The sequence below is a fragment of the Phocoena sinus genome, chromosome 2 (assembly GCF_008692025.1).
Source record: "Phocoena sinus isolate mPhoSin1 chromosome 2, mPhoSin1.pri, whole genome shotgun sequence".
Lineage (NCBI taxonomy): Eukaryota > Metazoa > Chordata > Mammalia > Artiodactyla > Phocoenidae > Phocoena > Phocoena sinus.
Genome location: NC_045764.1, coordinates 168,089,260 through 168,105,558, shown reverse-complemented (window position 1 = coordinate 168,105,558; position 16,299 = coordinate 168,089,260). Strand labels below are relative to the sequence as shown.

The window sequence follows — 16,299 nt, the reverse complement described above, 5'->3', positions numbered from 1 at the left end:
TTTTACAAAGCAAAGAAATGGGAAACCGGAGAGAGGGCCGCAGTATGGCTTTCGTGGGCCCCAGGTACTTTTGTCTTCACAGGCTCCTCCCTCTGTAAAAATAAATATATATATATGTGTGTGCGTATAATAGAAATTATATTTTATGACTGCATTGGTATAAAGATGAATATATTCTGGGTTATATCTGTCTTTATACCAGTGCATTCAAAGTATGGAACTTGCTTGCTGCAAGAAGCAAAACATCTTCATGGGCCCCTAAAAGTATCGTGGGTTTGAGGCCCTGTGCCTACGGCATCTAATGGCTAAATCATACAGGGCATCTCAGAGGAAGGAAAACGTCACCCAGTGGCGCAATGGCAGAGTCAGACGCCTGCCTCTCCTGACTCCAGTCCCCAAGCCCATTGCACTCTCCTTTCTGTCTACAGCATCTGACGGGGTCCGTCCACTTCAACAGGCAGCATGTGCTTACCTCTCAGTTACCCACTGTGGCTAGACGGAATATAAGCATGGACTTGTCCCAAGTTCAAAGAAAAACAGCAAATACTTTCTCAGCCAGTCATTTTCTGTTATATCGACAAGAAAATATTTTAGGAGTAATTTCAGAGAACCCGTGAATAGAGTTTGACTAATCTTGGAGTGTCAACTATGTTGACTAACGGCTAGTCGGGTTTTTATCTGTTTGCTATCCAATTTAAATATACTTAAAATTAATGTATAGATCAGTCATCTTATTAGAATAAGTCAGAGTTATGTAAATAGCACTTAATGTGAATAGGTAGATAATAGTGAGCAGCGGTTCTAGAGACTAACCTCTTCATCATTCTAAAACCTGGACATGAGTTCATCCCTGTAATTCCCTTCCAAGGGGCACTAGCTGACATTGGTAAGCCAGGCGACTCTAGAGCCCAGAAAGAAACAAAAACAGACGACTAACTTCAGTTGGCATCCTTCAGTGAGCTGTTAGTATTCAACTAATGAAGCTCATTTATGGAAACAGAGCAGAAAGAGAAATAAGAGAGGGCTCAAATTACCCATTTTTAAGAGATGAAATCTGAAAATGAAAGCCTATGAGAACACAATACCCTCTGAAAATAAATATGGCCAAACCCAGTTATAAAAAAGGTTCATTATTATCAAAGGATTCATAGAACATACATATCAAACTCTCCCCTCATCTCTGGCACATAGTTGCACAAAACAACGCTGGCATAACAATGATAACTGACATTACTCTTTAAGGTAGAAAATGGCCCTATTCTCTATAAAAAATTAATATTTCCCCACATATGCTTGAAGAAGCTCCAAGGACACTAGGTTTCAGATTTTCTAAATATATATGCATGGTGAAAAAATGCAGACCAATGAAAAAGTACTTGATCTTACAAAAAAATTCAAGGTTTCAACTGAGGGGGAAAATTCTGAGCATGGTAGCAGTGCTTCACTATATTTAAGTGTCAGGTTTTAAAAAACTGTTCCTACACACACACACACACACACACACACACTCACACTCCCTCTCTCCCTCTCTCTCTCTCCCTCTCTCACACACATGCTGTATAACAACTGAGAACAGATTACTGACTTCATTGAATTCATTTCATCTTCGCTGTAAAACCACTAGGGCCAAGCTAGAGAGACTGTTCCATTTCAATTCAAATATTTCACGTATGTCCACTAACTGCAGGTAAAATGGACTTACTCCTCCAGAATAAGGTGTCTTTATAAAGCTCAGGAAATCAAGTAACGGAAATGACTTTTAAATGTGTATGAGGTTATGGAAGAAAACCTCTATATGCTCCTCTCTATTAAGTAAAATCCTTTTTGCCTTCTCCATTTCTGCCAGTAAAGTTTGATTCTACAGGTCTATTTTTTTTGCTTATAATGCTAACTAGTGAAATTTTGGAACATGTCCTTAAAACTGCAAGTTTCCATAATTAACAGATAGAGATGTCCCTATTTCTCTGCAGCTACAGATGGAGGGAGATCTTTCCTTGTCACACAACTGGTTTAAAGGAACTATCTGATAAGTTGTTAAACTAAGAACTTTCATAAGAGTACAGTCTTGTTTCTAGTGTAAATCGAGATATATGTGGATACTCATAACTATCACCAATTCGTTTTTACTGTTTTTACGTATCTGTCTTTGGAAGTATAGTTTTAACAAATATTTCAAAGACTTTAGAAATTATCATGTTCTGCGGGAAAAAAAGGAAACCTCCAAACATAACGTTGACTGTCTTAATTGATAATTTAGTGCCTAAGACTGCAGCTGACTTCTGTAGAATTCTGAGCTCTGTAAGCAGTAGTGACTTTTCTCTGTCAAATTGTTTTCCTCTTCTCCCACATGCATGGTGGAAAATAAAAAGTTCCTAACTCTGCTAAATTTATTTTTGAACAAATAAACTGAAATTCTCCATTCTTTTAAGTAACAGAGTCAACGTGGACTATGAATCAAAGTACTAGAAAAACTGACGCTGTTCTGAGGTCCATTACATACGCCCAATACTGTCTCCTAGATCATAATGTATTCAGTTCCACGTTAGTGATGTTAGTAGGAGACGTCACTAAAATAGTTAAATGAAATCCACAAAGAATGCATGAATTAACCAGTACTGTCAAGCTTCTCATACCTACTCAATTTTTAATTACTGACAAAATGAATGGTTGAACAATTCCATTTACCTGACTGTGCTTAAATGAAAGATATGAAGAATCACTAAAAATAGCCAAAATAGGGCTTCCCTGGTGGCGCAGAGGTTGAGAGTCCGCCTGCCGATGCAGGGGACGCGGGTTCGTGCCCCGGTCCGGGAAGATCCCACATGCCGCGGAGCGGCTGGGCCCGTGAGCCATGGCCGCTGAGCCTGCAGCGTCTGGAGCCTGTGCTCCGCAACCGGAGAGGCCACAACAGTGAGAGGACCGCGTACCGCAAAAAAAAAAAAAAAAAAAAAAAAAAAACCAAAAAAGAGGCCATATGTAAGGAAAGGGGGAAACAAACAGCATGAAAGCCTCACACTGAGTAGCTGTCCCCTGGGTAATGTATAGTTGATGTCCGTGCGCTTTTCTTGTTCATTACTTAAGAATGAACTGTCTTTAATTACAGAATAAAAACTGCAGGAAAGTATTTAAAACTTTTTTCACAAACACAGGTATCTCATTAACCTATGTTTTATTTTGAGTAAATTCATTATTTCACATTATAAAAAGTAACCACACGCATATGCATTCACAAATTAGATCATCTTTATCATACATCAGTATATTTTAAAAAAACATTTTCTAATATCAATAGTTATATGCTGATTGCATTTTGAAATAGAGAAGCTGACAATAGCTTCATACAGTATATCTCAAGAACTGACATTTTTAAAATTAAGAACTGAATATATTCCACAGGCAAACGTTGATGGAAAGATTAGCATTAGTACAAATATATGCTGTTGACATAGCTTAAGCATGATAGCTTGGAGTAACAGCTGATTCAAACTAGAGTCATCATTTTTAATTCAGTAAGGACAAATACAATCTAAAATGTAAACAAAGTATTTATAAAATAAATTCTTCTAGGAAATAAAGGAAATCATCAATCTGTTATTTTTAAGGTAGTTGTAGCTAAAAGTTATCAGAAATCTTTGTAGAATTTTCATTGCCAAATTTTAATTTCGGAATGTCCAGGTACAACCTCTTGTCATCACAATCGTAGGACTGATATAATTTCGGACAGCTGTTTGTACCCTGTTTCAGTGTGACTTTTCAGCTGGGCTTGGAGATTTGTGAGTAAATGCAGTGTCATTCTTACTCCCAAGCCCCCCTCCAAGTGATTATCTAGGCGGGGCAATTTCAGTTGATTTGGACCTTTCAGTTTGTAAATGCTAAACTCTAGAACAATTAAATAGATGGTTTCCTGCACAAATAAATGCAGACTTATCTCTTTTGTAGCGGTAGTTAAAGCACATACCTAAAGTTGTTTTTCACTACACTTCACTATAACACTGGAATTCTGTAACCACATTATTATTCAAGAAATATATATTATACCTCCTAGGGAATATAATTTCAAACATGGAACGTTTAACAACATCAGCTGCCATTATGTATCTCTCTCTTTCCCATTCATTAAAAAAAAAAAAAAAAAAAAAAAAAGCCCGAGCCATTGCTTTAGCTTTTGTCCATCGATCACGTTATCTCCAGTTGTCTTTGTTCTGCCTCCTTCAAGCAGATGATTTAAGGATTGGATTTTCTGGATTTTCTTTGTCAAAAGGAGGAAAGAAAGAGAGAAGAATGAAAGAGAGAAGAGAGAGAGAAGAAGGAGAAGGAAAGAAAAAAAAGAAAACAAAACATGAAAATTTTTATCCATATAATGCTTACAAAGTAAAGAATAGATATAATCTACTTTGAATAAACCTAATATATGAGAACGGTGAATTACATATTAAAGATCACTTGGAATAACCTTTAACTACTAAATCCTATGTGCATCTAACATAGCATTCAATTCAATTCATACTTTTCCTACGTTTTTCACTTTCTATAACCATAACGGAAATGAACACAGCCTAAAAATATATCAATTGTCTGGCCTTGAAAGACATAAGATATGATGCATTCCGTACTTCCTTTAAGACACTGACATTCCTAAATACCAGATGTGTCATCTCCACGATACTGTAAAGCTGGAGAATGTATTGCATAGAATTTTTTTGAGCAGCAAAAACTGAGATAATTAATAGTTTCTGAAATCACTTCATAGGTTTATTTTAAGAAAAAAAGGATAGATTTTCATTTGGATATGGCATGGCACTGAATGGTGGATAATACTCCACAGAAACATGACCAATGTAGATATCAATCACCTATTTCAGTTATGTGGCGGTGTGCATACATGGGAAAGTCCAAATTAGAACCACATAACATGGAGAGAGAGTTGTGGACCTGCAGATTCAGTTACACATTAATAAAGCAGCTGTGATACCAATATTCCTCCTTCTTCAGAACATTCAGAAAAGAAGAAACAAACTGCTGTGACTTGTTAGCAGAGTGTTTGTTTCTAGATTCATTTTTTAAAACAATCAATTATAGATATATCTGATAATATGATTATTTATATAATTATGTATTACAAATATTGAGCAAGAGAAAATTCAGTCAATAAAAAGGAAAACCATACTCAACAACGAAAAAACAGATAAAGATAGTAATCTGAAATAAAGGAGAGCTAGTATAAATATATTAGGCTTCAATGGTCTTTACTTATCAAAAATGCCTATTGCATTTAGAAAGATAAGTTGAAAAGAGAATGAATTGCATTCTGATGTTATTAAATGTGTTCTTCAACAGAAGAATTCCAGGGCAATCTTCTGACAGGAAGGGGGTCAAGGGTGATCGAGAGGAAGGATTTCAGGATGCCAGAATGGAAGGCGCCTCAGAGGATGAACTGTGAGCCTTGCCCTGTCATTTCGCGGGCACACCGAGGCCCAGAGTGCTCGCTGGAACTGCCACGGGAACCAGGGCATGAGGCTCCAGCTCCGTGCTCTCCATAGACCATTACCCTGTCCTGCCTCTATTTTGAGACTTTAAATGGAACTCCCACAGTATAATCATTAGAGCAATAATTATATGGCTAAGAGATTCTCTGTAAATAAAAATATCTTCTGTATTAATACTACTAACCTGTACTATCAATATTATTTTTTCTATTTACTATTACTTTTTTCTATTATGTAGTCCTACTCTTTCCTTGAGCTCTATTCAATAAATGTATTTCTAAGTTCTAAATGAATTTTGAATACATCTATATTTGTATACACCAATGACCAATTAAAATTTTTGAACAAATTATAATACAGTTCAGTTCCTAAATGGGACTCCAGTGTGGAGTTTCTGCAAAAAGATGCACATCAGAAAGTTAATAATAGAAAATATTCATGAATTAAGTGAAATATGTTTAAAAGAAAGTCTGAATCCTGTTTAAATTCTCTTCTAATCAGAAGATTCACGTGTCCCATATGAAAGAGGACACGTTTAACTATAGTTTGGGTATTTTGGATGAATCACTTCTACCTGGATACAACCTCTCGTTATGGAGATTTTTTTTTTGGCACTACCCTCTTAAATGTTTAACCTAAAAGAAACAAAGGCTTCGACATTTCAAACAAGATCCAAATGGTGCATAAAAAGGAACCACAAGGGGAAAAGGAGAATAGAGGCCCTTTATGACCTTTATAACTTTAAGGAACAAATGTTGTCTGTAGAATCTCTAGCTTATTGGACCCACAACTCTGGATTATATGCTGCAGTAATATCTCTTAAGTGGCATCAGTTACACCCATCCCCCTGAGCACTGGGTGGTTAAATGCTGTGTCCTTAAGCTAGCTGTTTAAAGGAATGCAATTACACTCAGAGTCTTCTCAGAGCTAAATTTCCTGAATGCAAATATTTCGCAGAAAAATAAACAGATCTCAGATATTAGTGGGAACCACTTAAAGTTTCTTGTCAACTTCCTAAGGTTACAATGTCTTTGCCACATATAAATTATCTTATATAAAGTATCTGACGTAACAGTGATAATAATAATCCCTTTTAATTGATGACACTGCCTCGTTACAGACATCTTCTATTCTTCGGAGAAGTAAGTATTTAAGTGGGAAGGAAAGTACACTGAGAAAAGAATAAAACACTTAGCAGTACATCACTGGATTACTTACAAGGTAGCCTTCCGTGGTTGTGTATCTTTACTTCCACTGCTCTTGGGATCACCTGAGTTACCTGTCCCTCGGGAGGTGCTGGGCAGGGGAGTATTAGAGGAAAAGGAACTGGGAGCACTGCCGGCATTACGAGTCCGGAATGAATCATCTGAAAGTAATACGTGTACGGTCAGCCAGATGGAATATACTTAGAGAGATGCGAACCTTAGAGAAGGTTAATGATGACCGACTTTGTTTCCCTTCTTTTAAAGTCAACTTTATTAAGGTATAATTTAAGGTTCTGACATCTGTATACCCCCATGAAGCCATCACCACAATCAAGAGTGAACACACCCATCACTGGATGTTTGTTCCGCCTCCTTGTCATCCCTCCCTCCGCCCCCCCTCCCCCACTCCGGACAACCATGGACCTGCCTCCTGTCACTACAGATTAGTGTGCATTTTATAGAATACTGTATAGATGGAATCATACAGTATGTGTGCTTTTTTGTCTGCCTTCTTTCATGCAGCGTAATTATGCTGCGATTCATCCACATCAATACTTCATCCTTTTTATTGCTGACTGGTAGTCCCATTGCACAGACATGGCAAAATTTGTCTATCCATTCTCCTATTGATAGACATTATGATTTTTTTTCCAAAGAATTTGTAATCTATTACAAATAGAGCTGCTATGGACAATTGTGTGCAAGTCTGTGTATGGACATATGTTTTAACTTCCCTTCAGTAAAAGTCTTGGAATGGAACTGCTGACTCACATAGTAAGTGTATATTTAACTTCATAAGGAACTGCCAACCTGCTGTCCAAAGTGATTAGACCATTTTGCATTTCCAACAGCAACATGTGAGAGTCCTGGAAAGTTTCTCCACCTCCTCACACATACTTGATATCGTGAGTCTTTTTAGTCATTCTAGTGGGTGTGAAGCAGTATCTCCTTGTGTGTTTGTGTGTGTGTGGGGGGGGTTACTCATTGCTTTAATTTGCATTTCTTAATGGTTACTGATCTTAAGCATCTTTTTACTTACTTATTTGTATATCTTCTTTCATGAAGTGCGTGTTCAAATTTTTTCCCGTTTTAAAATCAGTTGCCTGATTTGTTTTAAAGATCTTTGTATATTCTTAAAACTAAAAATAGAACTATCATATGGTCCTGCAATCCCACTCCTGGGCATATATCCAGAGAAAACCGTAATTCGAAAAGATACAGGCACCCCAATGTTCACTGCAGCACTATTTACAAGAGCCAAGACATGGAAGCAACCTAAATGTCCATCAACAGAGGAATGGATAAAGAAGATGTGGTGGAATATAGAATATTACTCAGCCATAAAAAAAGAATAAAATAATGCCATTTGCAGCAACATGGATGGACCTAGAGATTATCATAATAAGTGAAGTAAGCCAAAGAAAGATAAATATCATATGATATTGCTTGTATGTGGAATCTAAAAAAAAAAAAAAAAAAAAAAAGATACAAATGAACTTATTTCCAAAGTAGAAAGAGACTCGCAGACATAGAAAACTAACTTATGGTTACCAAAGGGGAAAGGCGGGAAAAGGGGGGGAGGGATAAATTAGGAGGTTGGGATTAACATATACACCCTGCTATATAAATAATAAAATAACCAACGAGCAACTACTGTATAGCATAGGGAACTATTCTCAGCATTTTGTAATAACCTATAAGGAAAGAGGACCTGAGGCAGAATATATGTATAACTGAATTGCTGTGCACCTGAAATTAACACAATATTGTAAATCAACTATACTTCAACTTAAAAAAAAAGATCTTTGTATATTCTGGATACAAGTCCTTTGTCAGGTATATGTAATATGAATATTTTCTCCTAATCTGTGTCCTGCCTTTTATTTTTTTAATGCTCTATTTCAAAGTGCTAAAACTTTACATTTTTATGAAGTCCAATATGTTAATTTTTTTCTTTATGGTTTGGAAAAACTTTTGTCAATTCCAAAATCACAAAGACTTCCTTCTATATTTTCTTCAGAAATCAGCTTTAGCTTTTATGCTTAAGTTTAGAATACATTTTGAGTTAATTTTGTGTACAGTTGTGAGATAAGAATTGAGGTTCAGTTCTTTGGGTTTTTTATGGATATCCAATTTTTCTAGTATTATTTTAAAAAGTACAATCACATCACCTTTGTTGAAACTCAGCTGACTATGTATGTCAGGGCAGGGCACACAGTCTTGAGTACTGAAGCTGTAGTAGTAAATGATGAAATCAGGTAACTGATCTTCTCTAACTTTAATTTTTTTCAAAATACTCAGTTCTATGAATTTGAATACACAGTAAATTTCAAAAAGACTGTCAAAATTTTTATCAGGATTGCACTGAATCTCTGGCTCAATTTAAAATGAACTGACGTCATAACAATATTACGTTTTCTAATCCATAAACATGGTACAACTTTCCATTTAGTTATGTCTTCTTTAATTTCTTTCAGCAACATTTTGGAAGTTCTGAGTGTGCATTTAGCACACATTTTATTAAATTTATCCCTAAGCATTTAAAATCTTTGAAGTTATTTTAAATGTTATCTTTAAATAGACAATTTTTTAAAGTATTAGAGTTACAGAAAAATTGAGAAGAGAGTATGAAGAATTCCCACCTACCCCTTTCACCTAGTTCCCCTATTATTAACACCTTACATTTACATACTATACTTGGTACAATTAGTGAGCCAGTGGTGACACATCATTATTAACAAAAATCCACAGTGTGTTTGGATTCTGTCAGTCTCACTCAATGTCTGTTTCCGTCTCAGGATCCCATCCAGGGCACCACAGTACACTTACTTGTCAGGTCTCCTTAGGCTCTCCTTGGCTGGGACAGTTTCTTAGCCTTTCCTTGCTTTTGATGACCTTAACAGTTTTTAGGGGTACTGGTCAAATATTCTGTAGGATGTGCCCCTACTGGAATTTGTCTGATGCTTTTCTCACAATTAGACTAGGGATCTGGGTTTGAGGGAGGATGAGGAGGTGAAGTAGCATCTCCATCACATCATGTCAAGGAGGAACACTGTGACAAATTTTTTCTCGTTATGTGTGTTTTATTTATACTTCGTGACGGATCACTAGAAATGGGATTTTTTGAGGCATAGACTATTTTTTAAAACTAGGATTCTTGATGAACTTGACCAAACTGCTTCCAAGGGGTTCCACTAATTTTCATACCCACCAAAAATGGATACATTGCAATGTGTTTCCCTGAATCCTTACTAGAATTCCCTTTACATTTCCCCCAGTCTGTGGTGCCCACATAGCTTTGGAATGCTGCAATTGATGACTGATGGATTCACCTTAAGTAAAAAGCATCAGTTAGATCTTCCGCTCTACACTTGACCTTACCTTTATTTTATTTAACACTACTCCCGCTACACCCTCTCCGGGCTCCAGCCAAACAGCCTGCTGTCGCTCCCTGAAGACACAACAGTCAGCTTTTGCTTCTGACAGGTCCTCTGCATGGGACGGTATTCCATACCCATCTCTGCCTGTCAAAATCCTAGCGTACCTTAAGGTTCACCTCAAACGATAATCATCCTAAAGCCCGTCTTAAGCCACGAAAGTAAATAAAATCTCTTCTCTCTGTGAACACTTAATACATTTGTTAAGAGACATTTTGCTCCCATTTTCTCTTTGTAGATCAGATATGTAATTGTATAGTGACTTTTTCCTCAGTCTGTAATTCATTAAGTAATAAATAATAAGTAATAAGCACATTTTTCTAATCAAGAAACCTAGGGTTCGGGGAAAAGCCTGCACCGGCCGAAGAGGCAAGAGACTTTTTCTTCCCTCTTTGTTTCCTGGTGCGCGAGGAGAGGGGTTTAAGAGCGCTGCTTAAAGGAACTCCAGAGACGGGCGCGAGCCGCGGCTAAAAGCGCGAACCCCAGAGACGGGCGCGAGCCGCGGCTGAGGGCGCGAGCCCCCGAGACGGGCGCGAGCCGCGGCTGAAAGCGCAAACCCCAGAGACGGGCGCGAGCCGCGGCTAAAACCGCGGACCCCAGAGACGGGCGGGAGACGCTAAGGCTGCTGCTGCCGCCACCAAGGGGCCTGTGTGCGAGCACAGGTCACTCTCCACACCCCTCTTCCGCGGAGCCTGTGCAGCCCGCCACTGCCAGGTTCCCGGGATCCAGGGACAACTTCCCCGGGACAACGCACGGCGGGCCTCAGGCTGGTGCAACGTCACGCCGGCCTCTGCCGCAATGTCACGCCGCCTCTGCCGCCGCAGGCCGGCCCCGCACGCAGTGCCCCTCCTTCCCCCATCCCCCAACCCCCGGCCTGAGTGAGCCGGAGGCCCCGAATCAGAGGCTCCTTTAACCCCGTCCTGTCTGAGCGAAAGAACAGACGCCCTCCAGCGACCTACACGCAGAGGCAGGGCCAAATCCAAAGCTGAGCTCCTGTGAGCTGTGAGAACAAAGAAGAGAAAGGGAAATCTCTCCCAGCAGCCACAGAAGCAGCGGATTAAAGCTCCACAATCAACTTGATATACCCTGCATCTGTGGAATACCTGAATAGACAAGGAATGATCCCAAATTGAAGAGGTGGAATTTAGGAGCGAGATCTATGATTTTTTTCCCTTTTCCTCTTTTTGTGAATGTGTACGTGTATGCTTCTGTGTGAGATCTTGTCTGTATACTCTTGCTTCCACCATTTGTCCTAGGGCTCTATCCGTCCATGACTTTTTTTTAAAAATTCTTTTTCTTAATAATTAAGTTTAATTGTAATAACTTTATTATACTTTACCTTCGTTCTTTCTTTCTTTCCTTCCTTCCTTCCCTCCTTTAGACAACGAATCACCCCAAATTGAGGAGGTGGTCTCAGGGAGCAGGATTTATGATTTTTCCCCCTTTACCTCTTTTTGTGAAGGTGTATGTGTATGCTTCTGTGTAAGATTTTCTCTGTATAGCTTTGCTTCCAACATTTGTCCTAAGGTTCTATCCGTCCCTTTTTTTTTTTTTTTTCTAAATATTTTTTAATTCAATAACTATATTATACTTTATTTTATTTTTACTGTATCATCTTTCTTTCTGTCTTTTTTCCTTCTTTCCCTCCTTCCTTCCTTCCTCCCTCCCTCCCTCCTTTCTTTCCTTCTTTGCTTCTTTCTTCCTTCCTTCCTTTCCTCCTTTCCTTCTTTCTTTACTCATACTTCTACTAATTCTCCCTACTTTTTCTCCCTTTTATTCTGAGCTGTGTGGATGAAAGGCTCTTGGTGCTCCAGCCAGGAGTCAGGGCTCTGCCTCTGAGGTAGGAGAGCCAACTTCAGGACACTGGTCAACAAGAGACCTCCCAGCTCCACATAATATTAAACGGTGGAAATATCCCAGAGACCTCCATCTTAACACCAGCACCCAGCTTCACTCAACGACCAGCAAGCCACAGTGCTGGACAACCTATGCCAAACAACTAGCAAAACAGGAACACAACCCCACCCATTAGCAGAGAGGCTGCCTAAAATCATAATAAGGCCACAGACACCCCAAAACACACCACCAGACGTGAACCTGCCCACTAGAGAGACAAGATCCAGCCTCATCCAGCACAACACAGGCACTAGTCCCCTCCACCAGGAAGCCTACACAACCCGCTGAAACAACCTTAGCCACTGGAGACAGACATCAAAAACAACGGGAACTACGAACGTGCAGCCTGCAAAAAGGAGACCCCAAACACAGTAAGATAAGCAAAATGAGAAGACAGAAAAACACACAGCAGATGAAGGAGCAAGATAAAAACCCACCAGACCTAACAAATGAAGAGGAAATAGGCAATCTACCTGAAAAAGAATTCAGAATAATGATAGTAAGGATGATCCGAAATCTTGGAAGTAGAATGGACAAAATGCAAGAAACAGTTAACAAGGACCTACAAGAACTAAAGATGAAACAAGCAACGATGAACAATGCAATAAATGAAATTAAAATCACTCTAGATAGGATCAATAGCAGAATAACTGAGGCAGAAGAACGGATAAGTGACCTGGAAGATAAAGTAGTGGAAATAACTACTGCAGAGCAGAATAAAGAAAAAAGAATGAAAAGAACTGAGGACAGTCTCAGAGACCTCTGGGACAACATGAAACGCACCAACATTCGAATTATAGGGGTTCCAGAAGAAGAAGAAAGAAAGGGACTGAGAAAATATTTGAAGAGATTATAGTTGAAAACTTCCCTAATATGGGAAAGGAAATAGTTAATCAAGTCCAGGAAGCACAGAGGGTCCCATACAGGATAAATACAAGGAGAAACACGCCAAGACACATATTAATCAAACTGTCAAAAATTAAATACAAAGAAAGCATATTAAAAGCAGCAAGGGAAAAACAACAAATAACACACAAGGGAATCCCCATAAGGTTAACAGCTGATCTCTCAGCAGAAACCCTACAAGCCAGAAGGGAGTGGCAGGACATACTGAAAGTGATGAAGGAGAATAGCCTGCAACCAAGACTACTCTACCCAGCAAGGATCTCATTCACATTTGATGGAGAAATTAAAACCTTTACAGACAAGCAAAAGCTGAGAGAGTTCAGCACCACCAAACCAGCTTTACAACAAATGCTAAAGGAACTTCTCTAGACACGAAACACAAGAGAAGGAAATGACCTATAGTAGCGAACCCAAAACAATATATAAAATGGAAATAGGAACATACATATCGATAATTACCTTAAATGTAAATGGACTAAATGCTCCCACCAAAAGACACAGATTGGCTGAATGGATACAAAAACAAGACCCTTATATATGCTGTCTACAAGAGACCCACTTCAGAACTAGAGACACATACAGACTGAAAGTAAGGGAATGGAAAAAGATATTCCATGCAAATGGAAACCAAAAGAAAGCTGGAGTAGCAATTCTCATATCAGACAAAATAGACTTTAAAATAAGGACTATTAAAAGGGACAAAGAAGGACACTACATAATGATCAAGGGATCGATCCAAGAAGAAGATATAACAATTGTAAATATTTATGCACCCAACATAGGAGCACCTCAATACATAAGGCAAATACTAACAACCATAAAAGGGGAGATCAACAGTAACACATTCATAGTAGGGGACTTTAACACCCCACTTTCACCCATGGACAGATCATCCAAAATGAAAATAAATAAGGAAACACAAGCTTTAAATGATACATTAAACAAGATGGACTTAATTGATATTTATAGGACACTCCATCCAAAAACAACAGAATACACATTTTTCTCAAGTGCTCATGGAACATTCTCCAGGATAGATCATATCTTGGGTCACAAATCAAGCCTTGGTAAATTTAAGAAACTGAAATTGTATCAAGTATCTTTTCCGACCACAACGCCATGAGACTAGATATCAATTACAGGAAAAGATCTTTAAAAAATACAAACACATGGAGGCTAAACAATACACTACTTAATAATGAAGTGATCACTGAAGAAATCAAAGAGGAAATAAAAAAATACCTAGAAACAAATGACAATGGAGACACAACGACCCAAAACCTATGGGATGCAGCAAAAGCAGTTCTAAGGGGGAAGTTTATAGCAATACAAGCCCACCTTAAGAAGCAGGAAACATCTCGAATAAACAACCTAGCCTTGCACCTCAAGCAATTAGAGAAAGAAGAACAAAAAAACCCCAAAGCTAGCAGAAGGAAAGAAATCATAAAAATCAGATCAGAAATAAATGAAAAAGAAATGAAGGAAACAATAGCAAAGATCAATAAAACTAAAAGCTGGTTCTTTGAGAAGATAAACAAAATAGATAAACCACTAGCCAGACTCATCAAGAAAAAAAGGGAGAAGACTCAAATCAATAGAATTAGAAATGAAAAAGGAGAAGTAACAACTGACACTGCAGAAATAAAAAAAATCATGAGAGATTACTACAAGCAACTCTATGCCAATAAAATGGACAATCTGGAAGAAATGGACAAATTCTTAGAAATGCACAACCTGCCAAGACTGAATCAGGAAGAAATAGAAAATATGAACAGACCAATCACAAGCACTGAAATTGAAACTGTGATTAAAAACCTTCCAACAAACAAAAGCCCAGGACCAGATGGCTTCACAGGTGAATTCTATCAACGTTTAGAGAAGAGCTAACACCTATCCTTCTCAAACTCTTCCAAAATATAGCAGAGGGAGGAACACTCCCAAATTCCTTCTACGAAGCCACCATCACCTTGATACCAAAACCAGACAAGGATGTCACAAAGAAAGAAAACTACAGGCCAATATCACTGATGAACATAGATGCAAAAATCCTCAACAAAATACTAGCAAACAGAATCCAACAGCACATTAAAAGGATCATACACCATGATCAAGTGGGGTTTATTCCAGGAATGCAAGGATTCTTCAATATACGCAAATCTATCAATGTGATAAACCATATTAACAAATTGAAGGAGAAAAACCATATGATCATCTCAATAGATGCAGAGAAAGCTTTCGACAAAATTCAACACCCATTTATGATAAAAACCCTCCAGAAAGTAGGCATAGAGGGAACTTTCCTAAACATAATAAAAGCCATATAGGAGGTCGGCGGGAAGATGGCGGAAGAGTAAGACGTGGAGATCGCCTTCCTCCTCACGGATACACCAGAAATACATCTACACGTGGAACAACTCCTACAGAACACCTACTGAAGGCTGGCAGAAGACCTCAGAGCTCCCAAAAGGCAAGAAACTCCCCACGTACCTGGGTAGGGCAAAAGAAAAAAGAAAAAACAGAGACAAAAGAATAAGGACGGCACCTGCACCAGTGGGAGGGAGCTGTGAAGGAGGAAAAGTTTCCACACACTAGGAAGCCCCTCCGCGGGCGGAGACTGCGGGAGGCGGAGGGGGGAGCTTCGGGACCGCGGAGTGGTGCACAGCGACGGGTGTGGAGGGCAAAGCGGGGAGATTCCTGCACAGACGATCGGTGCCGACCGGCACTCACCAACCCGAGAGGCTTGTCTGCTCACCCGCCGGGGCGGGCGGGGCTGCGAGCTGAGGCTCGGGTTTCGGTTTTGGACGGAGCGCAGGGAGAGGACTGGGGTTGGCGGCTTGAGCATAGCCTGAAGGGGTTGGTGCGCCACGACTAGCCCGGAGGGAGTTCGGGGAAAAGCCTGCACCGGCCGAAGAGGCAAGAGACTTTTTCTTCCCTCTTTGTTTCCTGGTGCGCGAGGAGAGGGGTTTAAGAGCGCTGCTTAAAGGAACTCCAGAGACGGGCGCGAGCCGCGGCTAAAAGCGCGAACCCCAGAGACCGGCGCGAGCCGCGGCTGAGGGCGCGAGCCGCGGCGGGAAGCGCGAGCCCCAGAGACGGGCGGGAGACGCTGGGGCTGCTGCTGCCGCCACCAGGGGGGCTGTGTGCGAGCACAGGTCACTCTCCGCGCCGCTCTTCCGCGGAGCCTGTGCAGGCCGCCACTGCCAGGTTCCCGGGATCCAGGGACAACTTCCCCGGGAGTACGCACGGCGGGTCTCAGGCTGGTGCAGCGTCACGCCGGCCTCTGCCGCAGCGTCACGCCGCCTCTGCCGCCGCAGGCCGGCCCCGCACGCAGTGCCCCTCCTTCCCCCATCCCCCAACCCCCGGCCTGAGTGA

The 16,299-nt window shown here is 40.0% G+C and overlaps 1 protein-coding gene across 1 annotated transcript in view; it reads right to left on the bottom strand.

Annotated features, from left to right (window-relative positions):
- Window positions 1-3,244: 3,244 nt before the first annotated feature.
- The window catches only part of LOC116749068 (serine/threonine-protein phosphatase 4 regulatory subunit 4), a 66,956-nt gene continuing 53,901 nt past the window's right edge, over window positions 3,245-16,299 (bottom strand). Inside the window, exons 21-22 of the mRNA XM_032623025.1 lie at window positions 6,705-6,852; window positions 3,245-4,249 (exon numbers count right to left, since the gene is read on the bottom strand). Of these exons, the coding sequence (XP_032478916.1) occupies window positions 4,225-4,249; window positions 6,705-6,852 (173 nt within the window). The 3' untranslated portion in view covers window positions 3,245-4,224. The remainder of the gene's footprint in view (window positions 4,250-6,704; window positions 6,853-16,299) is intronic.